The sequence below is a fragment of the Gymnoscopelus braueri genome (genome assembly GCF_963280865.1).
Source record: "Gymnoscopelus braueri genome assembly, chromosome: 7".
Taxonomy (NCBI): Eukaryota; Metazoa; Chordata; class Actinopteri; order Myctophiformes; family Myctophidae; genus Gymnoscopelus; species Gymnoscopelus braueri.
This window is the reverse complement of record NC_137608.1, coordinates 48604338-48631263: the sequence shown is the minus strand read 5'-3', so window position 1 is coordinate 48631263 and position 26926 is coordinate 48604338. Positions and strand designations below refer to the sequence as shown.

The following is a 26926-nucleotide window of genomic DNA, read 5'->3' as shown; positions in this document are numbered from 1 at the left end:
TAGCCGATCTACAAGCTCACAATGCGTCGCAATGCGACGCATTGTGAGCTTGTAGATCTGATATTTTCAAAATATTTTTTTTGAAATGGGACATTCTGCATAATGAGTACTTTCTACTTTTGGTACTTTTTAAGTATATTTTGATAAAAAATACTTTTGTACTTTTACTCAAGTAAATTTTGAATTCCGGACTTTTACTTGTAACAAGAGTATTGTCCTCAGCACACACTCTAAAATCCTTGAGTGTTACAGCTACAATCCGTAACATTGTTACGTGTGTGTGTGTGTGTGTGTGTGTGTGTGTGTGTGTGTGTGTGTGGGTGTGCGTGTGTGTGTCAGTGTTGCTATGCTCATTTGGGATGTGCACTGTATTTTAATGATGTGACGCGCACGTCGCTTAACAGCTACACTATCGGTCACACAATGGACAATTGATATGCATCTAGGCTAATTCCTATGTTAATGTACCTGGCGTGAGTCGGGAGCCTTTGTAAACTTTGTTGAAGTGTGAATTTAAAGTAGTTTTAAATCTATGCGTGTGCCTGCGCGTGCTCCTGGTCAAATAAGTTATTGCACGCCGTGCAAGGCCGTCCAGTGAGCATTGTATCCCTGGTGTGTGTGTGTGTGTGTGTGTGTGTGTGTGTGGGTGAGACAGACAGACAGACAGACAGACTGTGTGAGAGAGAGAGAAATACTCATACTCTGTCCTGGACAAACGTCCTGCAGATTAGAGAGAGAGAGATAAGAGGTGTGGTGGATGGTAAAGGCTGGAGAGAGAGGAGAATGATGGAGCGTAGTTTTATTTTCAGTACTCTCAGCCACACACTGATATTGGACCAAACTTGTAACAGGCTTGACAAAAAAATAAAATGTTCTGCTCTCTGAACTGCACTCTAGACTCTAAATCTGTAATCTCACTCCTGCTGATAGAATCCCCTGGTCTCTGCCTCTCTTTAAGTGGTGATGCTTTCAGTGCAGCCTTGAGCTTTACCCCAAACTGTTTTTGACAGACGAAACACTTAGCTTTTCCTTTCAGCGTAAAAGTTTAACTTTACCAGCCCTGGTGTCCGCATTGTGGCCATGTCAATATAGGCGAATTTAAACATTTTCGAAACTAGCAAAAAGAAAAAAAAGGGTAGCAAGTTCACAATATCGTGAGCTTATAGGTGGGCTATATCCTGTACTGTAGCTAAGTACAAGTGTAACTCAAATCTGTGCTTCTGGGGGTCCCTGGAACAACATATTTTGAGATGGGAGTCCACGGCCAAATACATATTATTTTGGGGGTCCTTGACATGAAAACGTGTGAGAACCACTGTATTAAAGGTCTCGTCAGACTAATGAAAGGATCATGAGCTGTCCTCTCAGAAATGCATCATAATTTTTGAGTGGTAGTAAATTCACAATGATCCCCTGTACACTTGACAATTTAAAATGCATCCTGGTTGATCAGACTGCAATCAGAATGATGGCCCTATTCAACATTTTTAAAAGCTACTCACGGCTTGAGCTTGGTAGATCTCGTAGAATATGTCGTGAGCTATTTTAGTTTCATAGTTAGACGTTAAGGTGGTTAAGTGTGATTTCCCTTTGTGGTCATTCATGGGCGAGATTGTATCGGCTGTTAAAACCGCTATCTTCAATAGATCCAACTCCAGCTCCTCGTGTAGCCATGTCTGAATGGTAGGTTTACTGTGTAGCGTTTAATTTCACAAGATGATGTCACTCAGTGTAATGATTTTTATTCTATAAGTCTTTCAAAGTCTACTCAGATGATGTGGATCATTGGAAAACACAAGGTGATGTCTCAGCTATAGCAGCATAGAAGAAGAGCGATGCATCGGGAACACATTGAGTCTCAAACGAGCGTCCAAGTCAACACGTTCTAATTTATTGAAAGACAGGCAGTCACATGTATACATTTTTGTCAGAATTTTTGTTGGACAGCCCACCGAGGCGGTCTCGTATGGGAGCAGTGGTGGAAAAAGTACTCAAATTATTTACTTAAGTAAAAGTACCAATACTGCAATATAAAAATACTCTGTTACAAGTAAAAGTCCAGAATTCAAAAAGTACAAAAGTATTGGCATCAAAATGTACACCAAATGTACACCAAAAGAAAAAGTACTAAATATTTGAAAATAGCAGATCTACAAGCTCACAGCGCGTCGCGATGCGACGCGTTGTGAGCTTGTAGATTGGCTATTTTCAAATAGCCTAGGTATAAAATAGGGTTAAAGTGGTTAATGTATGTTTCGTTATATCATAATTTATATCTGAAAAGTAACTAGTAACTAAAGTTTTCAAATAAATGTAGTGGCGTAAAAGTACAATATTTGCCTCTGAGATGTAGTGGAGTAGAAGTAAAAGTATTGGAAATTGGAAATACTCAAGTAAAGTACAAATACCTCAAAATTGTACTTAAGTACAGTACTTGAGTAAATGTACTTTCCACCACTGTATGGGTGTAGCTATTACACAGATAATAAATTATGCCTATATGTGTGTATGTGGAGTGAAGTGCAAAAGTTCATCACGTGAGATAAGTGAAGACATCGGCAGGGCCCCTTTGCCACATCCTGGTTTGTCAGACAGATGTGCTGATGAGAGGATGTGCTGTGGCTTTCCTCCACTGGTGCATGTGGCCCTTCTCGTAGATAAGGAAGGCTGCGAGATGACCAGATAAGACAAACCCACGAATCACCTCTGCAGACATTGCAAACATTTCTAGACTAGCTGTAACCACGAAACGGTAGAGTGACAAGGGGACAGGAAATAAGGTTAAGAGGCACTGCACCTCGTGTTTGCACCCCTAGCATAAAGAAAGCCAATTACTTTTTCATTATGCCAGTGATGTGAAACTGCATACGAGGAGTTAGGAAGAGAAAAGTTCGGTAGAGAAAAGGTCAGCACGCATACATCGTATAATATTCACAACACTCAGTAAACAGATATGATCCGATGTCGCATTAAAACATCCTCATAATAAACAGAAGACCTTTTTGTTTTGTTTTGAGGAAGTGCTGATATTCATTATGGGTTGAGCGTTTGGCTGATACCGTAGGTCTTGACAGAATGTTATTATCAACGCTGTCAGTCAACACGTACACATACACAACACAACACGCACATGGCACACGCACCCACGACTAAACACCTGTCCCAAGATGCATTTCCAATATTAGATAAAGAACTCAATTAATCAGTCTCATTTAGAATGGCAGTGAGTTTTTTCTTTGTATCCTCTCTTTCACAATCTTTTGATGTGATTTACAAAGCTGGCGTTAACGTTCAGAGTTGTCTGTCTGTCTGTCTGTCTGTCTGTCTGTCTGTCTGTCTGTCTGTCTGTCTGTCTGTCTGTCTGTCTGTATGGGCTGTTGTTTCTGTGTGTTTTGATTTAAAACAAATGCTGACCTTTCTGCGTCTCTTTCAATAAACCTCTCTAATGCTTTTACTGCCAAGTTGAATTCCAAAAGTAAGAATGATACAAGACTGTTTAGACGCACATGCTCTTGTCCTCTGCCTTCCATCCCAACCAAGGGCGCCGATACTGTGGGTGCCTCGGCGCTAAAGCACCCAGGAGAAGAAAAAAAAAGAAAAGTTGCGCACCCAGTAGTGCGGACATAAATCGGCGCCCCTGATCCCAACTCTGTTGCACCCTTACGTGTGGAGTTGGATAGAAGTGGCCAGGGTTCAATTTTAAAAAACAAAAAAAATCATAAAAACTGCAGAAATAGCAGATCTATACAAGCTCACGATGCGTTGTGAGCTTGTTGATCTTCTGTTTTTGTCTGTAGATTTGCCATTTTCGCTATTAAAAAGTTTTGGATTTTTTTTGAAAATCTTGCAAATTATAGGGATACCACAGTTATAATGATAACGATAATGAATTTATCTGTATTGCGCTTTTCCAAACAAGGTTATAAAGTCCGATAAAGAACGAGCCAAAAGAGCAGCATAATAATCATAAGAGTTAAAACAGCACATACATGTGTAACATATGGTAATAAAAAAAAGATAACAGAGAAGAAAAGACTATAAAAAATGAATAACACAAAAACTGATAAAAAGGCAAAACCACTAAGAAAAGGCCTTAACATAAAAGTATGTTTTCAGAAGTGATTTTAAAGAAGACACTGATTTAGCTAACCTCAGATCCTCGGGGAGGGCATTCCAAAGCCTGGGTGCCCGGACTGCGAAAGAGTAATGAGGCGAGACATGGGGACTTCCAGGAGAGCCTTACCTGAGGATCTGAGGCAGCACCCAGGCTCATAGGGGGTCAGCATGTCTTTGATTTAGCTGGGGCCTACCGGGCTTTACGTTATCAGTAAAATCTATTCTGAAATTAACAGGTAACCAGTGAAGTGCAGCTAAGATGGGTGCAGGGGTCATCAATGTGTCTGCACATTTTAGATTTTTAGTTTTTTAGGGTTAGGGTTATATTATTTTGATCATAAGGCCCAATTTGTCAGTCTCCAGGTTTTCTTCAGAATATATATTATGACACTGATTTACTATTAGGAGTCCACTAGTAGGACCCCCATAACTCTCAGTTACAGACCTGTAAAGGTCATTTAATGCAATAGCTCTTTAGTAATATTATTGTCTGATCATTTGTACTGTATAACATTTATTTTGTCACAAATGTCCACCACAAGCCAGCATGTTGAGGACCCCTGGATGGGTGTAATGTGATCACATTTCTTGAGTTAACATTTTTAATTAAATTGTTAAATTGTGATATTGTCAAACATAAATATTAAACATATCAGACCAAAAGCTCTGCTACGGTCTGTCTCTCCTACACTGTCAGCTCTCCTACTGTCCGTCTCTCCTACACTGTCTCCCTCTCAGCTCTCCTACTGTCTGTCTCTCCTACATTGTCTCGCTCTCAGCTCTCCTACTGTCTGACTCTGCACTGTCGTTCGGTCAGCTTACACTCATATTTGGAAGCCTGGGCCATGTAAATAAACTTACCACAAGTGGCCCGAAAATCGCTGGCATCACAAAGAGAAAAGCCAAACAACTTGCCAACTATTGCTTTGTTTCAGCTGTTATAGGCAGTTTGGCTGTGTGGAGGAGAAGGTGCTGTATGTACCCTTAGGCGTCCATGAACTGTCTTAACCCATTAAGACCTGAGGCCGCGTCTAAAAAAATTCAAATCCTAAAAAAAAAAAATCGGAAAAAATAATGTAAACATTTTTTTTCACGATTTTTCAAAAATAGCAGATCTACAAGCTCGTAGCGCGGCACTCGGTGCCGCGCTATGAGCTTGTATATCTGTTATACACACACACTATAACACTGTTATATTTGTTTCCTTGTAAATTTATATTAATTTGTGGATTCAAATACAGAATTAAAATGCGTGTGCGTGTGTGTGTGTGTTGCAGTGAGATCAGTCACCTGGACTCTGGCTTGGTGGTAGAGCTGTGGAACAAGGGTCTGATCTGGGATACTTTGATTGGCACGGCCCTCATACCCCTGGACGCTATCCGTCAGTCTGATGAGGTAACACACACACACACACACACACACACACACACACACACACACACACTCACTCACTCACTCACTCACTCACTCACTCACTCACTCACTCACTCACTCACTCACTCACTCACTCACTCACTCACTCACTCACTCACTCACTCACTCATAACATAAAGAATAACAGCATGCTGGCAGACAGTGTTCTGAGGCAGGGCGGTCCGTCTGCCTCTGCATCGTGTTCCTGTTACATTTGCCACAGTGTTAAAGTGAGTCAGTCCGTGTGTGGTCATCAATAATGCAACCGCTAATGTTGGACTTGTGTACTCTCTGTCTCAAACGGTTAATACCATGCACTGCTGCCTCGCTCCTCTTCCTCGCTCCTCTTCCTCGCTCCTCTTCTTCGCTCCTCTTCCTCGCTCCTCTTCCTCGCTCCTCTTCTTCGCTCCTCTTCCTCACTCCTCTTCCTCACTCCTCTTCCTCAGCCCTCCTCTCCTCCTCGCCTTGAATTTATTCCTTGTGTTTTGTCTCCACTTTGAACTGGACTGTGTTCTTCACTTCCTCATTCCTGCCCTCATCAATGATGACGCCGTTGTTCTTGGTGAATGACTTTGTCTGTGTTTTTAGCTTCCTGTTCACTCACTCACCTTCTTTCTCTCTCTCTCTCTCTCGCTCTCGTTCGCTCGCTCGCCACTCCAGGAGGGTCCAGGAGAATGGACCTCTCTGGACTCCGAGGTTCTGATGAGAGAGGATGAGATCTGTGGAACCACCAGCCCCACGCCACACCAAGTGCTGCTGGACACACGCTTTGAGCTGCCTTTTGGTTTGTACACGCACACACACACACACACACGGTTTTGGACAATATAGGCAAAATATTCCCTAAAACCCATGTGTGTTCCCGATATATATATAACACCAAAAACACTCAGATCACCAATCTCTCTGAAAGCACTTTCACACTTTCTCCATCTGACTGTCGGTACAGTAGGTGTTAAGGCTGCAATCCACAACTTTTAATGAATATACTGTATGTTATTTTAATGAATCTGTGTATGTTAATACAATAGAACTAGTTCATCTGTATGGTAGAGTATGCGTATGTATGTTAATACAGTATAACTAGCACATGGTTGGAGGTTGGAGATCTCCCTACTCTTCCATTGATAGATTGATGTAGACCCTGGTGTCGAGTAGGACACCTCCAGGTTGACAAGTAGCCCTGCATGAACCTCATATGTGCATTATGGCCCCTGACGAAGTGGGGATTCCCTATAAATGGTAAATGGAGTATTTCCCATTTTCTATAGGCTGTACTACAATACTCCACTACAATTATTTGAAAACTTTGGTTACTTTGCAGATATACATGATTATATTATAAAGCATACATCAACCACTTTTAACCTAGGCTATTTGAAAATAGACGATCTACAAGCTCACAACGGGTTGCATTGTGAGCTGCTATTTTCAAACATTTTAGTACTTTTACTTTTGGTACTTTAAGTGTATTTTCATGCCAATACTTTTGTACTTTTACTCGAGTAACATTTTGAACACAGGCCTTTTACTTGTAAACAGAGCATTGTTATACTTTTTTATTCTTTGGCAATTCGAAAATAGCAGATATACAAGCTCATAGTGCGGCACCGAGTGCCGCACTATGAGCTTGTAGATCTGCTATTTTTGAAAAATCTAGAAAATTGGTGCAAATCTTTGAATATATATATTTTTAAAAGCAAACATTTTTAACTAAAATCTTTGCTTCTGGGGGTCCCTGGAACAACATATTTTGAGATGGGGGTCTGCGGCCAAATACATATAATTTTGGGGGTCCTTGACATGAAAAACTTTGAGAACCACTGATATTGCAACATACGTTTAAAAAAAAAAAAATTTAGGATCTAGAAGACATTAGAATCGGCCTCAGGCCTTAATGGGTTAAGTAAAATATCTGAGTACCTCTTCCACCACTGGTCTGTCTGTCTGTCTGTCTGTCTGTCTGTCTGTCTGTCTGTCTGTCTGTCTGTCTGTCTGTCTGTCTGTCTGTCTATATGGGTTTTCCTTGTGTCCTGCCCTCCTCTCATCGCCCACACCAGCCCTCTCTCATTCATTTTTAACTGTCTTGTGTTTCCCCCTCCTCCTCCTCCCCCTCCTCCTCCTCCCTGTGGATCCTCAGACATCCCAGATGAAGAGGCTCAGTACTGGACCAGTAAGCTGGAGCGCATCAACACCATGAGGATACACGACCAGGTGAGTGCAGGACCTGTCGCGTGATGCTGACACTAGACTGGTGGGGTGGGGTGGGGTGGGGTGTTTAAGTGGGGGGCTTTCCCCCCATTTAAATGTGTGGGTAATCTTTTTTTCTTTTTTTTGCCTTTCTATAGCACCATTTCCCACAGTTTTTAAGATTTCATTTTTCATTTTTTTTCATTTAACTTTCTTATAGAGAGATTATGTGCTTTCCTGATGATTTTTGCTGTTTTCTTTTAAAATTTGTGTTGCCATCATCTATTAATGAAAACTAGTTTGCTTCCTTTTAGTCTATTTCATTCATTCATTCATTATCTCTTTAATGCAAAGCACTTTGAGCTGCATGATGATAACGTGTTATTATTATTATTATTATTATTACTCAAAGGTCTAGTCAGCAAAACCCGTGGACAAGCTTGTAGCATAAAGACTTATAGACAGATATCAGTGAACCGCATTTTTATAAATGAACACTGTGAACTTCAAACTTATGAGATTACATACTACTTCATGACATACCTTTGAAAACGGAGTTCAGAAGCATTTGATCACCCAATTTAACCCACCACTAAAGTACAACAATGTATACGTGGTTTAGACATCTGACACTTTTCTTGTGTGTTTTCAGTATTATCTGCCTGAATTAAATCCAGACTAAGAATTTTGATACAGTATAGTACAAGATAAGTGCTGCCTGTAGAAACTGATGTGTTGAGATGCTTGGTTGTATGTTAATGACTAATATCTGTGAATTTCACGCTGCTATGCTATTGTATTGTTTCCATGCTCTTTAGTTGGAGTTCTATCACTTGAATGTGAAGTTGTGGCGCAGTGTTTCTGCAGTCACAGGGGATATTTTTTAGACTGTTTTTGACCACTGCTGCCCCCTTGTGGTGCATGTGTGTTACTACAGCATTGTGCAGTTGAGTAATGCCCCATTCACACCTAACCAACATTGCATCTCTGTACAACAGAGGTTTATTGATTTCATTTGCGATGCCAGCGTGTGGTCCACGTTGCTTTTTCCCAACTCCTTGTCCCATTAGTCACATTGAACATAAAAAATGTTCACATTAACCACATAAATAAACCATTCTTCATTGACCGGGGTCCCCCAGGTGTTCTATACTTCTCCATTTTCCCCGCTGTGCTCTGCCAAGGGGTTAAATTGGGATTCTTAACTCCACAAATGCCTTCTAAATAAAAAATAAAACAATTCTTTAAAGATTTTTAAAAAATGTTCAAAAATAGCAGATGTACAAGCTTACAGCACGGCACAAAATGACGCACCGTGAGCTTGTAGATCTACTATTTTTGAATAGCCAACGCTAAAACGCTTTCTGGTTTTGATGGGTTAAGGAGGGGCACTCCTGCTCCAAATAGCTTGGAGGGAAGGCCTACATACAGCTCCCTCCCTTCAGGAGGAGAAACCCCTTTATTCATATTTGATGTCAGAATTCCTGCAGTGTTCGTTCACATTACGTAACTAACCTTTTCTACTTCAAGTAGTGGAGAGGTATTCACAGCTCAGTGTTAGAGGGATTCCACCATACTTTTCGACGCATCTCACTATTCTGTGTTACTGCACAACTTGGCTAGTTTTTCATCAGTTAATACAAGCAGTCAGATACATATTGAACTACTTTTTTGTATTTAGAAACGGCTGTGATGTACGGTATGTAATGTATAATCAGGTTCCTTGACATAAATGTCTTACATTAAATGTAGTCAAATCGATCGGCTATAATAAATTACTCTATGTCGCTGCACGATGCAGAATCGTGCACGGCCGAAGCGCGATGCATTGTAGAATTGATTATTTTCCTATACAGTACAGGCCTATATTTGAGTTGATTGGACTCCAGATAGCTGTCACTAGGTACGATAACACACCTTTTTGGGGGCTTTTAAACAAAGCAAAAACAAATATAACATGGCCGCGTTCATTTTCAGAGCATGTTATGATCAGTCAATCTATTGTATTCCAGCTTGGAACAATAGAACTATTGTGGTAAACTTTTAAGTTCCTGTTCATTGGCATCACAGTGAAAACTCACTTTTCAAGGTTTTAAAGAAAAAACACTGTCACATTTTTTACACACACACACACACACACACACACACACACACACACACACACACACACACACACACACACACACACACACACACAGTCATTAAAATGTTTGTGTTTGGGGGCCCACTTGCAATACCCCCGCAGGCCACCAGTGGTCCCCGGCCAAAAAAAAAATTTAACGGCAAAACAAAGGGTATTTATTAAATAGTATGTCATATAATTAAATATAAAATAAAATAAAATCACAGATTTTTTTTAATGGTCATGATTCACCAGGACCCTGGATGGCTTGATTCTAGGCTTAAATTAATTGATATAAATATTTTTGGAAATGTCAATGGGAAAAATGCATCGACTATTTTGAAGTGGAACCAGAAAATGGCCGCCACTGCTATGCCCTATTGTCTCTGATCCCACTTGGAAGAGGCCGGCCTCTGAAGGTGGTCTGTACAGGTGGTGATTATGTGTCCTGCAGTCTGCTCAGGCTTGCCACACTGACACTCACATGCTGCGCTGTCAGGTTGAGAGCCACTGTTATAAAACGTTTGCAGAAGTGAGATGAATTGGTCTTAATGCGCCAAATTCAAGTAGTTGGCTAATATTACTGGCATTATTCTGGTCTGGAATGCACTAAATGGAACAGAGCCTTAATTAGTATAATTGGTAAGACCTGTGAAGGAAACAAGGAAGTTTCTTTCTTTCTAATAGGCCATGGCTGCTGTGCATAGAGCCTATTGTGGTTTGAGAGCAGCTATACACAACTAACAAGGACGCAATCAGCTCTATTGTATGCGTGTCTAAAAGCGATTGTGAGTAAAGTACATCCGACACACCATTGCAAATTGAGAGTCATTCGTTCATTTTCTTGACCTGCTCGATCGGATTCAGTGGGGGTCCCGACCCACAGATTTTTTGGGGGGGTCTCCAGATGACCGTAAAGTGACAATTTAAGGACTTATAAGACCTTTTTTTGATACTGCATCAAAAGTAATCAACAAACTATACTATAAATACTGGTCAAATATTTACCAAATTGTCAAATAAGAAACAGGCAAACATTTTGGGGGGTCGCGGCTTGAAAAGGTTGAGAACCACTTATCTAATTCACCGTGACATGGGCCGGAGTTTTCCCAGGATGCATGGAGCAGAAGGCAAGAGATGGGACAGGTTTCCAGGGCAGACAATCACTGACACACTGTCACTTATGCTGATGCACACTATCGATTCACCAGTCCTCCTGAATTACAGTACACGATTTAACCATTTCTGTCTACTCACGCTGTGACTCTTTTTGGTGGGCCTGGAACAGTTCAGAAACCTGCCTACCAATGACATCATCGATGGGGATTCCAAGCTAATAGAAACTGCAGCCTTTCTCTCCCTGGAAAGTTAGTGTTCTGAAATGGAAGCCATTGTTTTTGCACCAATAAAAAATGACCAATGACCAAACCTGCCTTTCGATGATGCAAATATGGGGGCGGGTTTATCACAGAGGCATTTTTTTTTATTTGCCCCTCGAAATGCAGGTTCCACACAGAGATTCCAGACTAATATCTACGCAGTGATATTAGTCTGGCCATGCCAGGCTAGACATAAATGGTGCCATCTTATAATGAGCATTAGGGAGGACTACGGTAATTATATAAGATGAGGTTGATAGTGGGTGAAGTGCTCCTTTCACCCTATATACTTTACGTTGGATGAATCGCTGGTTTGAGAAATTGTGAAAAGTGTATTTCGTTTTTGGTATTTTTTTTGAATATCTTTGAAATGTCTTGACATTTCTTGAAAACACTGTCTATAATAAAATGCCCCAAATAGAGATGCCAGTGTAAACGTGGTTACACATGACCATGAGGAGAGAGAACACAGCACTCAGAAAGTACTAGAGTTGGGAAAGGAACACAGGACCTTGAAAATGAACTGAAATGTTTTGTTTGAACATATTACTCATTAGCATATCACTCATCCCATCTGTTGTTTGTCTTTTCTTCTATGACAGTATCCAACTGACAGTCAGCGAAGACGGATGGCGTCTGCACCTTCCCAGTGCTGTAAGTCCCAACTGTGTGTGTGTGTGTGTGTGTGTGTGTGTGTGTGTGTGTGTGTGTGTGTGTGTGTGCGCGTGCGCGTGTACTGTATGCATGCGTGCGTGCGTGCATGAATGCATGCATGTACTTGCATTACTGTCAAAAATGTCCTCTCAAGGGTAGTAAAACCAGACAAACGTGACTTATGAGGATATTATTCTGGCCCCCTTGAAGGAAATTGGGCTCATTTTCATGACTAAGAAATATTTTAGAGCCAAGGTTACAAATGGTTCATGGTGGGGGGGGGGGGGGTCAGGGTTAGGATTAGGCATGTACTGTAGGGGTTAGAGGTTAGGGTTAAAAATTCCTGTCAAAATAAAATTCCCATAAATAAATTAAAATAGAGAAGTGTGTGTGTGCGTGCGCGTGCGCGTACCTGCAACTATTTCATTTTACAGTATGTTTAGTATTGTCTAACTTTTCCATTCTTTACTTTTGCACGTTAGTTGTGGTTGTCTGCGAGCGTGTTTCCTATCTTTCATCTGCCCTGGTCTTTAGGAGCCAATTATTTCCATTCTTTGTCATTCTTCCTACATTTAACCTTGTTTCCTCTTCAGTTACGGTACATCAGAATATTTTCATCACCCATTTGGAATCATAATTTTTCTTTCTCACTACTTTCCTTTTTTCCTCATCCTTTCATTTTCACATTTCCATCTAAACTATTCATTACCGTCTCCTCCATCATGATCAATACCATCTCCATACTGGTCAATCCACCTCCATCCTGATCAACTAATATCTTTCTGACGACTAACATCACACTTGAAATTCACCCAGATCCTCATGTCATGACCAGCATTCCTCATTTCCTGATGAGAGCTTTTATTTTTCCCGTTTCGGAGATGTCATTGTCATTGCACGTGGACTCCATCAACTGCTGTTATGGTCACATAGGGATTCTTCTGAAATCAACGCCTCTCTCCTTGTCCATGTCTTCTTTAAACACTTGCTTCCACACTGCCAGGCAACTGGAGTTATTTTGGATGGAGCGAACAACAGAGTATGTACATCTGCTCACTGCTTGTTGTGTCTTGTGGATATTCTCTTGTGCATTGCCTGGCTTTCTGGCACTCTACTGTTAATTTAGCTCTGTGTTAATTCAACTCTGAGAGTGTGTACACATGGGTCCATTTGGTTCCTCTCAGTGTTAAATTAACACTATCTTTTCTATCTTTTATTTGTTTGTCAACTTGTCGTTTTTGTGTCCTTCAAAATTATAATTTTTACTGTATATTTACGTCCGGGTGTGTTATGAGGAAATTATTAGTTTCAATGCCCACCACTTCTTGGAGTCTCTCTCTCTCTCTCTCTCTCTCTCTCTCTCTCTCTCTCCCTCTCTCTCTCTCTCTCTCTCTCTCTCTCTCTCTCTTTCTCTCTTTCTCTCTCTCTCTCTCTCTCTGTGTCTCTCTCTCTCTCTCTGTGTCTCTCTGTCTCTCTCTCTCTCTGTGTCTCTCTGTCTCTCTCTCTCTCTTTGTCTCTCTCTCTCTCTCTCTCTCTCTCTCTCTCTAAATGTCTGCTACATTACCACAAGAGGGCAGCACAAGCCCCCATTATCTCTATCCCTTCTAGTCAGTACAAGTCTGGGTGATGAGGCAGAAAAATGGCCACCATATCACCAAACATTTAGTCTTTGTTGTTGCTGTTGTGTTGCTGACTTTGTTGGCATGTAAGAAAGAAAAAAAGAAAGAAAGAGAGAGAGAAGAATCGGGAGGCTAGGGTTCAAGTGGTTAAACCCTATATACTTAGTTGTTGAAGTGCTCTATACTTGGTCCACTCCTTTTTTCCCCTCTACACCATATCTCTTCGCCAAAAACAGCCAATCTAGAAACGTGTCACATTGCCCCAGAATATTGACGCTAGCGTTCATGAGGTTAAAACATGCACAAGGAAATGTTGTGCATGTAATGTGAACTGGGTGCTCCTCAGCTGTGTCATTTTGCCTCCAAACGAGCACGGCTGTGTTTGCTAAACTGCCGTCACCTGTCACCAGCTCTAGATGACCACGACAGTGCAGTGGACGACCGCGATGACAGTGACTACCGTAGTGAGACGGGTCATCGACCCCTGCCATACCACAACACCTCCCAGACCAACTCCTCTGTACACCAGTACCCCATAGGCAACAGGCTCCGGAACCAGCCCACGTCTAGAGAATCGGACTCCTTGCACAGCTATGAGCTGGACTACAGAGAACCAAGGGGGCCCAGGTAAGCGGACACACACACACACACACACGCACACGCACACGCACACGCACACACACACCCCCGTGGTAGAAAAAGTACTCAAATGTATTACTTAAGTAAAAGTATCAATACTGCAATATAGAAATACTTTGTTATAATATTTTGAAAATAGCAGATCTACAAGCTCACAATGCGTCGCATCGCGACGCATTGTGAGCTTGTAGATCGGCTATTTTCAAATGGCCGAAATGGCCATATACAGAGCTGAAGTGGTTGATGAAGGTTTTGTAATAATAATCTGAAATGTAGTGGAGTAGAAGTAAAAGTATTGGAAATACTCAAGTAAAGTTCAAATACCTCAAAATTGTACTTAAGTACAGTACTTAAGTAAATGTACTTAGTTACTTTCCACCACTCACTCACACACACACACACACACACACACACACACACACACACACACACACACACACACTTCTGCGGGTAACATCATAATCCCATTATTGCAGCACCCCTAAAAGCATCAAATCTAACTCACTGCACTCAAGGGGCCTTTAACGTAATTTTCCACTTGTCTGATTCAAACACTTTTAACCTTGGCTTTTAAAACATTTTATTTGTTCACCTGTGCTTTTAGCTGAAGACGAGCGTTGCTTGTTGCCAAGTGACATACGACAAAAGCCTGATTTGTAATTTTCACCTTGAGAAAAATAACATGCATCCCCAGATATATAACATCTACAAAAAAAAAACATAATATCATATATTAGTAATGTATTTATATCAAAACACTTTCTAATCTAATCATGTATCTTTTTTTGGTCCTTCCTTTCTATTTGCTATTAATCACTTATCATTGCATGCTATTGTTTGCTTTATTTCTTCTTTTTTTCCAGCTATGTCTAACCTTTATTTCTACTTTTCTTCCATTTCTTCCTCTGCATTTTTTCCACTGCTTCCTGCATGGCACGTTTGTTATTTTTGCCTAAACAAAGGCGGTCAAGTAGGAAAGGTGGTATCAGAATAATCCCTGTTGACTCAGGTATGGGTGTGGACGACTGGGAAAGTAAATATAAAGTGCCCAACTCCGGTATCCTGGATGACTACCTAGACAACGAGCAGAAGACATGGGAGGACGAAGACAAAAGCATCATCTACCACATTCGTGATGTCGCCAGTGAGTCCAAAAGCAGCAGGTTTTATCAGACAGTAGAATGTGATACAGTGGTGGCTGAAGATACAGAAGAGGTGGATGGAAGGTCCCGCAGAAGGAGACGCAGTTTTGCAAGTGCAGAAGTCCGTTTAGTTTATAAAGAAGCAGGCAGCTTTGAAGATGAAACTTCTCCTCCTGAAATTGACATCATTCCATCGGTCAAGCAACAGCAGCAGCAGAGAGACCGAGAAGGGCTATTGTACAAGACCAGGCTGTGGGCCAAAACTGCACTGGAGGACACGCTGGAGAGCTACGCTGCCTTTCGAGAGCAGCAGGAGGCTATGGAGGAGGCGATGAGGATCAGGGCCCAGAGTGAGTATGACTCCCTTGCTTCAGATGACTTGCCATACGCCTTTGGATCTGAGGAGGAGCTAGACGATCTGCCATTCACCGAGGGTGACGTGACTTATGAATATGAAAGTTACTATTATCCTGGCCAAAAGTCTATTTCCCCTCATGGAGTACATGGCTACTGGAACAAAGGGACAGCAGGCTTTGGTCAAGATCATCCGTTATCTCCAGAGGAGGAACCGGGTGATGACTACATAGATCCCATGAATGAACTTCAGAATTTAGTCGACTCTGTGTCTGAATACCTGGTTGAAAAGGAGGAGGAAATCAACAACTATGAGTCAGCAGTGCCAAAACCTGTCAGGAGAAAGCTTCCAACATTGCCAACTGATACTAAACAAACTAAAGTGGAGGAAACTAAGAGTGATGAGACCGAGCCAAAAGTGGAGGAAGCTAAGAGTGATGAGACCAAGCCAGTAGAAGTCAAAGAGGAGACTACTGTAGAACAAGGTATAGCTGGTGTAAAGAATGCCATGAGCTCCCTATTTAGCTCTATCACGGGTTCCAAGCCCAACACTGAAACTGCTGAAGTCTCTGGACCTCCATCTAGTTCCCCAGTACCACCACAAACGGAGTCTGGCATTTCAAAACTTCTCTCCTTCATCCCAAAGCCTGGTGCTGAATCCACGGAACCTTCAGTTAGTACTGCTACAGAGCCACCTGCCTCTCAAGCTCCTCCTCCACAAACTGAGTCAGGACTTTCCAAATTTCTTTCGTTCATTCCAAAAGCTGGTGGTACCAGCCCTCCAGTGGCTATAGTTCCTCCTGCCCCTCAAGAGCACCCAACAGAAAAGAAGTTCTCCCTCCAGTCTCTTTTACCTTTTCAATCCTCTGAATCCAGTCGGCCAGCTGAAGGGGATCAGGAGTCGATGCAAGGCAGTGCCTCCATTGCTAACGAAACTGCATCTGCGGTTGACTCTGTGTTAGGAAGGCTTAGTCCTTTGAGGCTCTTCTCCAGTGCACCTACATCCAGAGAACCATCACCCCAGCCATCACCCCAACCGTCACCTCAACCATCTGAGCGAAGAAGTGCAACACGTAATGACTCCAGACAAGGATCCTTAGGAAGTGAATCAGTTGAGCTTTTGCCAGGTTCAGGAAGTGGCTCAGTGGAGCAACAAGGCAGTACCTCCACTGCTAACCAAGCTGCATCTGCGGTTGACTCTGTGTTAGGGAGGCTTAGTCCTATGAGGCTTTTCTCCAGTGCACCTACATCCAGAGAACCATCGCCCCAGCCATCACCCCAACCATCTGAGCGAAGAAGTCTAACACGTCTTAAATCTAGACAAGAATCCGTAGACAGAGCCAGGAGCCCCGAGAGTGCTGGCTCACAAACAGAGCGACAGTCGTCTGGTGATAGAATATTGGGTTCAGGAAGTGAATCAGGTGAGCTTTTGCCTGGTTCAGGAAGTGACTCAGTGGAGTTACTTCCAGGTTCAGGAAGTGGCTCAGTCGAGCTACTTCCAGGTTCAGGAGGTAGCTCAGTGGAGCTCCTTCCATGTTCAGGTAGTGGATCAGTGGAGCTTCTTCCAGAAACTGAGTCGTCCGGTGAGCTACCTGATATTCAATTCATTTCTGAACCCAAACCTGAAGGAAGTACAGAAGACACTGGATTCTTCAGTCCTTTTAAGAAATCCTTATCTTCACTCATAACATCTCCTTCTGAAAATGTGTCAACATCACAACCCCAGAAAACAGAAGGAGGAGGCATGTTCTCAGGGATTCTGAAGTTGGCCTCTGGTGATGAGAACAGAACAAGTGCACCCCAGAGCCCTGGGAGGTCACCCGCCCCAATTAATGCTGCTCTCCTTGAAAGTGTACCAAAAGGAAACACAGAAACGGGCTGGTTTTCTAACCTCTTCAAGGCAGCCCCAAACCAAACTGCTCAGCAACTCAGTAAACCACAATCCACCCCAACTGTGACTGTGACTCAGCCTAATAATGAACCTGAGCTGCCTACTGATCAGAGTAACCCTGAAAAAACACAGGACCAAGATCTTGGATTAGAACAGCTGTTGTCTAGAGAGCAAACCCCATCTGGAACAGATGACCAAAACAAGTCAGAGACAGAAACTCAGTTTGAAACCGATGCCACATCTAAAGATCCAAATACCACCATGCCTCCATGCCTCAGCAACAGCCAAGGCGCCGCTAATCAGCCGCAACAGACTGGGCTGTTTTCAGGGCTATTTTCAGCTGCTCAACCTTCTCCCCAGGCACAACAGGGTTCTGCTCCACAACCAGGAGGATTGCTGTCTGGATTTTTAAAGTTTGCCTCGGATAATGTTGCTGCTACTGCTAGTCAGTCACAAGCGCCTTTACAAGAGAGTAATGTTGGCCAAGACACACCTCAAAAGCAAGGTCAAACACAATCTGCTGCTCCGCCAACCCCTGCACAACCTGGTGGATTCTTGTCTGGGTTCTTGAAAATAACCACAGATGCTGTAACTGGGCCTCAATCTCCTCAGCCAACACCAAGCCCCCAGTCTAGTACAGCTGACCAGCAATCTCAAAAAGAAGTGCCTGTGCAAGTCTCAACTCAAAGTACTGCTCCCCAAACTCAACCAGAAGGACTTTTGCCAGAAACCTCTGTCAAAGTTGACTCGGACCAGCAACAGCAACATGCAACAGCCCCTTCACCCTCACAATCTGGAGGATTGCATGGTGCACGACCCAGTCCACAAGCTCAGCAGCAAGGTAATATTTTCTCTGGACTGATGAACAAGATAGTAGAACCCACGCCTATCACAGCCCAGCCACAATTGTCAAGGACTGGCCCAAACCAAGCACAAAAGTCACCACAACCACCTCCCCAGCAAACAGGCTTCCTTTCTGGCCTTTTTGGCATAAATGCTCAAGATAATGCTACTCCAAGTCAATCCCCAAACTCACAACCAAGACAACAGCATGGTCCACCAGGGAGCCAACCTAGTCAGCAGGTAGGAAACCAACAAAACCAGAAAACACAAAACCAGGTCCCTCCACAACAGGCTCCAAGTGGGCCTGCAGGGATGCTGTCTGGATTATTCAACACCATTGTTGATGCTGGATCTCCACAGCCTCAGTCAGGCAGTCAAGCAGGACCACAACCGACGCAAAGATCAGGTCAAAATACACCACAGCAGCCACCCAGTCAACAGGGAGGTTTCCTGTCTGGGCTGTTTTCAGCAGCAGCACCTCCTCCACCACAGCAACAGCGACCTAGAAATCGACCAACCCTCCAGCAAACACAGCAAGGAAGCAGGCAACCCCTTCAAAGACAAAATAATATCCCTTCCCAGCCTGCTGCTTCAGCACCTGAACCACAGCAGGGTGGACTGCTTTCCGGGCTTTTCAACAAGTTGGCATCTACAGACAGTGTGCTCCAACAGCCCCCACCACAGACTGGGCCCGATATTGACAATAAGCCCAATATTCCAGGGCAATCTGCAGATCAACAGGGAGGATTCTTCTCTGGCCTTTTTGGACAGACACCTCCTCAACAAGAGCAACCAACCAAAACACAAACTCCTCAACAAGGAGCAGCCCAACAGCCTAGTCAATCTGGAGGTTTGCTTTCAGGTATTCTGAAGCTTGCAACTGGTGAAAATGAAGCTCAACAGCAAGAGACACCTCAATCACCACAGCAGGCACGTCCTGGACAGGGGCGAGCCCAAATTCAGCGAGCTAAGCAAGTAGAGGATATGGCAATAGACAAGGAATCAAAACCGAAAGGTTTCCTCTCAGGAGTGTTCAGTGGTACAGAAGAGGCCTCAACACCAAAAACACAAATGATTCCGGTCTCTGAGTCTCTGAAGGAGGAAACAAAGAGCAACACATGGGGCACTCCTTCTGGCTTATTGTCCAGTATTTTCAAAACTGACACCGGTGATAGCAGCACTTCTGTTAACGGGAAAGAAACTGAAAAAGGCTTTCTTGATCGCTTACTACCAAAAGCTAAGGAAGATATCCCCACAAGTACCACTACAGTCACTTCTGTTGCTGGGAAGGAAACTGAAAAAGGCCTACTTAATCGCTTACTACCAAAACCTAAAGAAGATATCCCCACAAGTACCACTACAGTTCCAACAAATGGAGTTACAGTGACATTTGGGCAAGATCCAACCATTAACCCAACCCAGCATTACCTTGATGAAATCCAACGTCTCTTGTATGGGACATCAGAAGAGTATGGTTACCAGGATCTGTTATACAACTTCGCAGAACATGGTATTATTCCACCAGAGCTCTACGAGCATCAGTGTCTAATAGAGGCTGTTCTTTGGCAGCAGCTCAATGATTATGCCCTTGCTGAAGCTCTAGCTGCTCAACCTCAGGGAAGCTACCAGGCAGACCAAGGTTTCATACAGCCCACAGTGGCAGGGCCCACTTGGGAGAATCATGGATATCTGGATCCCAGAGAAATTGACATCGGTCAGTTCTACATACCCTCACATCCTTGGAGAGATGAAGCTGCCCAGCTATTTGAGAGCCGAAATCGCTTTCTTGAACCAGACGAAGATCTTGTTTTATTTGACATGAGCTGCAGAGACAAAACTTGGAGCAGCTGTGACCATTTGAATGACCTCGATAGGAACAGAAAACCTTGGATTGCGGACAGGACTGTTCTCAACCTGTCAACAGAAAAGAGTAAAACAAAGATAAGTAGACGCCAGTCTGTCGCTGAATGCAGTGTGCATGAATTCAGCCAATTACCTGATAAAAATGCTGTTGGCAGTGCTGTATTGGATAAAAAGGACTTTGATTTAAAATCAGCAACAGAATTCTTAAAACAACTTTCAACTAAAAAGGGCCCAATGGATTTAACATCTGGTGTAATGGATTTAAGTGGATCTGCTGGAAATGCAGTTGATGGGATGTTTTTTGAGGACTCCGACGAATGGTATCAACAATGGCTCTCTTTGCTGGAGCAAGGGATGTGGTGGCCAGCTGATGTAGGAGATTGTGGTTATTATGTTTATACAGATGAGGAATTCATTTACTCATTGTTGACTGACAAAGCTGGTAAGCACCTCTATGAGTGTGCTGCACCAGAGGAAGTACAGGCCCTTGGATGTATCACTGAAAACATTGGTAACATTCTGAAACAGAAAGCCAGAGACAAAACAACCCTCTGTGGCTTTAAGATTCCTCTTTACAATGAGAAAGATGACCTCTGGATACCAGGTCAACCACGAAGGGATTCACAATCCTTGAATGCTGCCGTGGACCTAACCTCAGCCTTTAGAAAAGGTGATAGAATAATGAACATGAATTTGGAAAGCTTTTCTCAGATGTTTCAGGAATCTGTAATTTCCCATGCAGAACAACCAGTAGACTTCTCTGCATGCAAACTGAAAAAGATCAGAGTGGAATCAATGCAAAGTGGTAGTTATTATGAGGAGCCACCGGAAGCTGTTGATTTCACATTAACTGCATTAAAGGGGGGTCATGGAGGGCCATACTGGAAGAATCAGGGGATTAAAGATATCATATCACCTTCACCTTCTAAGTATGTGCCATCTCCAAGATCATATGTACAACAAGTCTCTCCAAACAGACAATCACCAATTCCTGAAATTAGAATTGCACATGTAAATGATAAGCCTGTGGACCAGTTTTCAAATATTGGAGGAATTGTTGGCCGGTCCTCTGATGTGGTTGCAAGCAAAGCTACAACATCAACAAACTCAACTAGTGCTACGTCACCATCAGTATCTGGTAAGCCATCAGACATGACAGTTTCTAGAAAACTCCCTGAGATCCACTCAGCTTCCAAAATACCATCAGCTGCACAGTCTGCACATTCACCGATTCCTGAAGTTAGAATTGGACATGTAAATGATAAGCCTATGGAACAGCCTAACCAAAAGACGAGCTCTATATTTTCAACTCTTGGAGGAATAGTTGGCCTGTCCTCTGATGCAGTTGCAAGCAAAGCTGCTACATCACCAAACTCAACTAGTGCTACGTCACCATTAGTATCTGGGAAGCCATCAGAGATCCCAGTTTCTAGAAATCTCCCAGAGACCCAGTCAGCTTCCAAAATACCATCAACTGCACAGTCTGGAAGGAAACTCCCTGCAACACCGGCTACAAGTGGAATATCTCCAGAACCCTCAATGCAGACAGCTTCTGGTAAAATCTTACCCACTACCCCTGCTGCAACTGTGGGTCCACCATCTGTTTCACAAAAGAGACCGCAACTTAGTAGGCAACCATCCCAAGCACACGGCCGTAAAGAAGTGTCACAGGGAAACAAGACCTCAGTCACTGAGCCGTTAATGGTAGACCAAACAGCCTCTTCATCTCAAAAGCAGTCACCCGGGTCAACCCAAGAACGTAAGCCACAATTGCATATACTGAATCCTACGTCAGAGACAAATGATAAAATGTACCATGAGCATATACATAAGCGGCGCAGCATTCCCAGAGATTGTCAGTTGAGCAGTACAGCTCTAGACTTTTCTTCTACTGTTAATAAGGACAGGAATGTAAATACAAAGGATAGAATCTCTACCAGTGTGGAATCTACAGAAAATCTGAAAGACAAAGTTGTTGATTTTACAAAGTACAAGATGAAGAGTTTCAAAGACAAAAAGCAGGAGGCTGAAACAAATATGGATATGACTGAAAAGAATACGTATGGAGTCGTAGATATGACTAAGCCTGGTGAGGAGAATGAAATTGAGTGGAACAAAACTGAATGTAGCGATGGAATCTCATCCCAAGAAAGCAAATGTACTTCACATTTAAGAACAGCTTCTCCTCAGCCTAATAGGCCTTCTGACCAAAGCAAGATACCAGTGAGAAGAATGCCCAGTCCAGAGATTAGGATTGAATATTCCTCTTCCACAACACAACATCAGATATCACCCTTATCCCACAGGACGCCTCTGTCAATTCAGACTAAACAAACTCAACAAGAAAACAACCAGTCTCGAGCTGGATCTGAAATGAGAAGATCCTCAGTGAATGAATTTTCCAGGGGAGGGCCTTTTGAACAATCCGCAAAGGTTGAATATCGGGGACATGCACTGGATCCCCGAAGCCAGTCTCTACCTGCCTCACCATTAGTGAGCCCAGTTATGACTCGACGGGGAGAGCCTCAAGGGCAGTATATTGAATCTCGGGGACAAGCACTGGATCCCCGAAGCCAGTCTGTACCTGCCTCACCATTAGTGAGCCCAGTTATGACTCGACGGGCAGAGCCTCAAGGGCAGCATATTGAATCTCGGGGACAAGCACTGGATCCCCGAAGCCAGTCTGTACCTGCCTCACCGTTAGTGAGCCCAGTTGTGACTCGACGGGGAGAGCCTCAAGGGCAGCATATGCAGTCCCCCTCCAATGTTCACATGCATGCCCAGCAAAGTCAATCTGTGCCTGGCTCACCTATAGGGAGCCCTGTCATGAGACAGCAACAGACTGTTGATAACAAGAGGGAAAGCTTTGTACACATACCGCCTCCTTCAAACAAGTCCAGTGGATTCATTCAGACATTTCAGCGGGCCACAGCGCCCGCAAACTCAGTAAAACCTACTTTAGATATGTCTGTAAAGAGGGAACCCCATCAGGTTCAACAAACTGTGGCATTGGTAGAGGATCTTAACAATGAAGCATTGTCACTGCTGAAAAAGAGAAAATCTTTAACTTATAAGGAAAGATTGGAAAGGTCTAGTCGCCATGGATCTATTGATCTCTCATGTAATTCTGAACTGTCAGAACTTCAGGGACAGCAATCAGCACATGCATATTCCCCATCTATGGATAAGCATCATTCATTGACTATTACTACTACTGAGATTGTGAGCCCCGATAAGAGACAACAGATGAGAATTGACAGGCTCCCAACCTTGTCTCGAGCACCTTTAGTTCGGTCTGCTGAATCCATGCCAAGTTCAAATCATCTGAGGCAAATTACATTACCAGCCAATGCAATTAAAGACACCTTAGATATGTCTTCCAAATGTTCTATCAAATCAAAAGAAATGCCTGGTGGATTAATTACAGAAAATGATATGTCTTTAAATGCACTGCCTCACAATGCTCAACAAACTGTTGCATTAGTAGAGGATCTTGGCAATCAAGCACTATCACTGCTGAAGAGAAAATCTTTCACTTATGAGGAAAGATTGGAAAGGTCTAGTCGCCATGGATCTATCGATCTCTCTTGTAAATCTGAACTGTCCGAACTTCAGGGACAACGGTCAGCAAATATGCATCGCCTGTCTATGGATGAGCATCACTCTTCAAATATCATTAATACTGAGATTATAAGCCCCGGAAAGAGACAACAGATGCCAATTGATAATAGGAGGGCAACCTTAACACGAGCACCTTTAGTTCAGTCTACTGAATCCATATCAAGTTCAAATCTACATCAGCGAATTACCGTGCCTGCCAATTCAGTTAAAGGCACACTAGATATGTCTTCTAAATCTTCTGTCATATCAACACAAATGGTTGGTGTGATAGCCACAGAAACTACATCTAATGAAGCTATACCACTGATGAGGGGAAAGCCAAGTCCACGTGAACTTGCAATAAAGGATTCTGTTGGAGTTCCACTTGTGGTGGATCTGCCCACTCAAGAGGGCCTTGATTATGGCAGACAATTGATGGGAATGCCCGTAAATGCACAGCAGAGGTTAAGCAGCAATATATCTCAAACACACCCTGCTCTCTACCAGCAAACACCTATGCACAGCATATCCAGGGTCTTGGCTCAGTCCAGTGATACACAAGTATATCAGACAGCATCTGTCCCTGCGAAGTCTTTCACAGCAGTATTGGATATGTCACCCAAGCCACCCCAAGTTGCACTGGCAAAGGCATCTCTAGAATTGCAACCTTGCCAAATAGAAGCTGTGTCACTGGTGAATACGTCACTAGCTCTAGCACTTGCCAGAAAGAAGTCTGTTGGGGTTCCTCTGGTAGTTGATCCATATCCTGAAGAGAAACAACCTCAGATCATGACCTATTTCCCAACACAGCATACAATGGACACAACCACTGTCTCCTGTCCTGTTGTACATCAACCTGCTCCTGTCTGTTCCCCCTTGTATTCAAGTGAAACCAGAAGGGGGTCACAGTCTGTTGCTCTGCCTTACCCAGCTGCCTCAGCTCCGGCAAACTCTATTAAAGCCTCCTTAGACATGTCTCCAAACGCATGTTACAAATCAGACAAAATGACAACTTTGGACAACATTTCAGATCCGATGTCACTGGTGAGGACAAGGCCATCAAGAGACTCTGTTGGTATTTCGTTGATTGTGGAGCCACCTGCTCCACAGGAGCAGCCTAGGAAGCAATGGACACAAGTACAAATCCAAGATCAGACAGACCATGGACCTCAAATGTCTTACATCCAAGAGCACCCAACACCCCAGACAGCATCAGCACCATCCAACTCTATTAAAAGTTTTTTGGACATGTCGCCAAGATCACAGCAGAAGCCAGCAGAATCAACGGTCCAGCTCCCTTTGACTGGAGTCATGCCATTAGTAAAGAGCAAGCCAAATATAACAATGAATGGTTCTGTTGGCGTACCACTGATAGTGAAGCCTCAACATAAACCCTATGTGCAAGGAATCCACTCAGTCGAGGAGTTAAAACAGGCAACACCAGCTGTAGTCCACACAACTGAACCATTGCATCAGCAAATCCCTATTTACCATAGAAATAGGGCCTTTTCATTTTCTCAGCACACAAGCAATGAACCTCAGACACACCATGGACCCATGGACTTCTCTGCAAAAGAGAACTCCATGGGTGCTAGTGATTATCTGCCCAAATGTACTATTGATTATATTGAACCACAAGATGGACAGCCCATGGATTTCACCAAAATTGATGATAAGAAAGATGTTACCAGGCAAACTGTAAAACCATCTGGAAAGAAAACACGCCAGGGTACTGTTGACCTAACGGTACAGGTTGAAGATGAACCAACTCTTTTTAAGACTGATGAAATGGCAACAAATCTTTCCACCAAACAACCTCTTCATTCTCCCTCATCAAATCACTTTTATAATCTGCAGCAATATACACCTCCCGTCCTTCAAAATGAAGTCAAGGAAGATGCCTTGATTTCTCACTCTCAGAGACCATTGCCTTTGAGGAAAGCTTCTGTTGTTGAACAGACAAGTGTCCACCCTCGAATGCAGGCTTCTCCTTATCCCCAGAATAGTATGCAGGATACGCAGATGTCAGCTACCTTCACTTTAGACAGTGCCCAACACCAGGTCAGTAGTTCAAATGCCACAGGGTACAAAAAGACTGACCCTTTGCCAAGACCACCTCAGTTACAAACACAGCCTTCTCCTAGGCCCAGGATTCTCATCAAACAACCAACATTGGGCAACTATGAAAGCTCAGAAGAAATTCCTGGAGAAAGTGGAAGAAGTTATAGTCAGTCATTGCCTTCATCTGCAGTTAAGCAAGTGTGTGATGGATCCCAAATTGCTCCATCTTCAGCATCTTTGAGTATGAAGCCAGTGCAGATAAGTGCACCAACAGTCTCTAATACAGCAAAGGAGGCTGATAACATCTCACTACAGCAGCAGTCCATTACCACTGCATCATTAACTACTAAAGCTTCAGACCAGGCTGTGGTGTCAGAAAACAGTGGAGTCAGATCACAAACCACTATGCTATATGGACCAAGACCTCAAATATTAGCGAGAGCCCCAAGCCCACCAATGCCATCCAGTCAAACAACCTCTATGCTACATGGACCAAGACCTCAAATACTAGCGAGAGCTCCAAGCCCACCAATGCCGTCCATTCAAACAACCTCTATGCCATATGGACCAAGACCTCAAATATTTGCGAGAGCCCCAAGCCCACCAATGCCATCCAGTCAAACAACCTCTATGCTATATGGACCAAGACCTCAAATACTAGCGAGAGCTCCAAGCCCACCAATGCCGTCTAGTCAAACACCAGCAGGATCTCACTATGTCAAGGGTTTGATTTCAATGTTTGGTGGTCAAACTCAGCAGCCCACAGCAAACCCAACTGTGGTGATGTCCCAGCACTATCCAAATCTGTCTACACCTGTGGATTGCAAGCCACAGATCTCTCCTAAAACTCCTGATGCTCCCCATGTTGCAGAAATCACTGGAAAGGACACTAGTTTTAGCACATCTTCCAGCCACAGTAATATTGTTCCAACAGATGCAACAAGTCCTACTATTGAAATGCAAAGCAAGTTAGCTATAAGCCCACAAACGGTTGTATCAACTTCATCCCCTTGTCCTCCATCAGCTGTGGAGGATTTGCC

At 43.3% G+C, this 26926-nt stretch overlaps 1 protein-coding gene across 1 annotated transcript in view; it reads left to right on the top strand.

Moving 5' to 3' along the window:
* LOC308089091 (protein unc-13 homolog B-like) overlaps positions 1 to 26926 on the top strand; it is a gene marked incomplete at its 3' end in the record, with an annotated part of 115708 nt that overhangs the window by 43775 nt on the left and 45007 nt on the right. The window contains exons 4-8 of the mRNA XM_080433663.1: positions 5394 to 5511; positions 6190 to 6313; positions 7670 to 7743; positions 11823 to 11874; positions 13904 to 14120. Coding sequence (XP_080289789.1) covers positions 5394 to 5511; positions 6190 to 6313; positions 7670 to 7743; positions 11823 to 11874; positions 13904 to 14120 — 585 coding nt within the window. The remainder of the gene's footprint in view (positions 1 to 5393; positions 5512 to 6189; positions 6314 to 7669; positions 7744 to 11822; positions 11875 to 13903; positions 14121 to 26926) is intronic.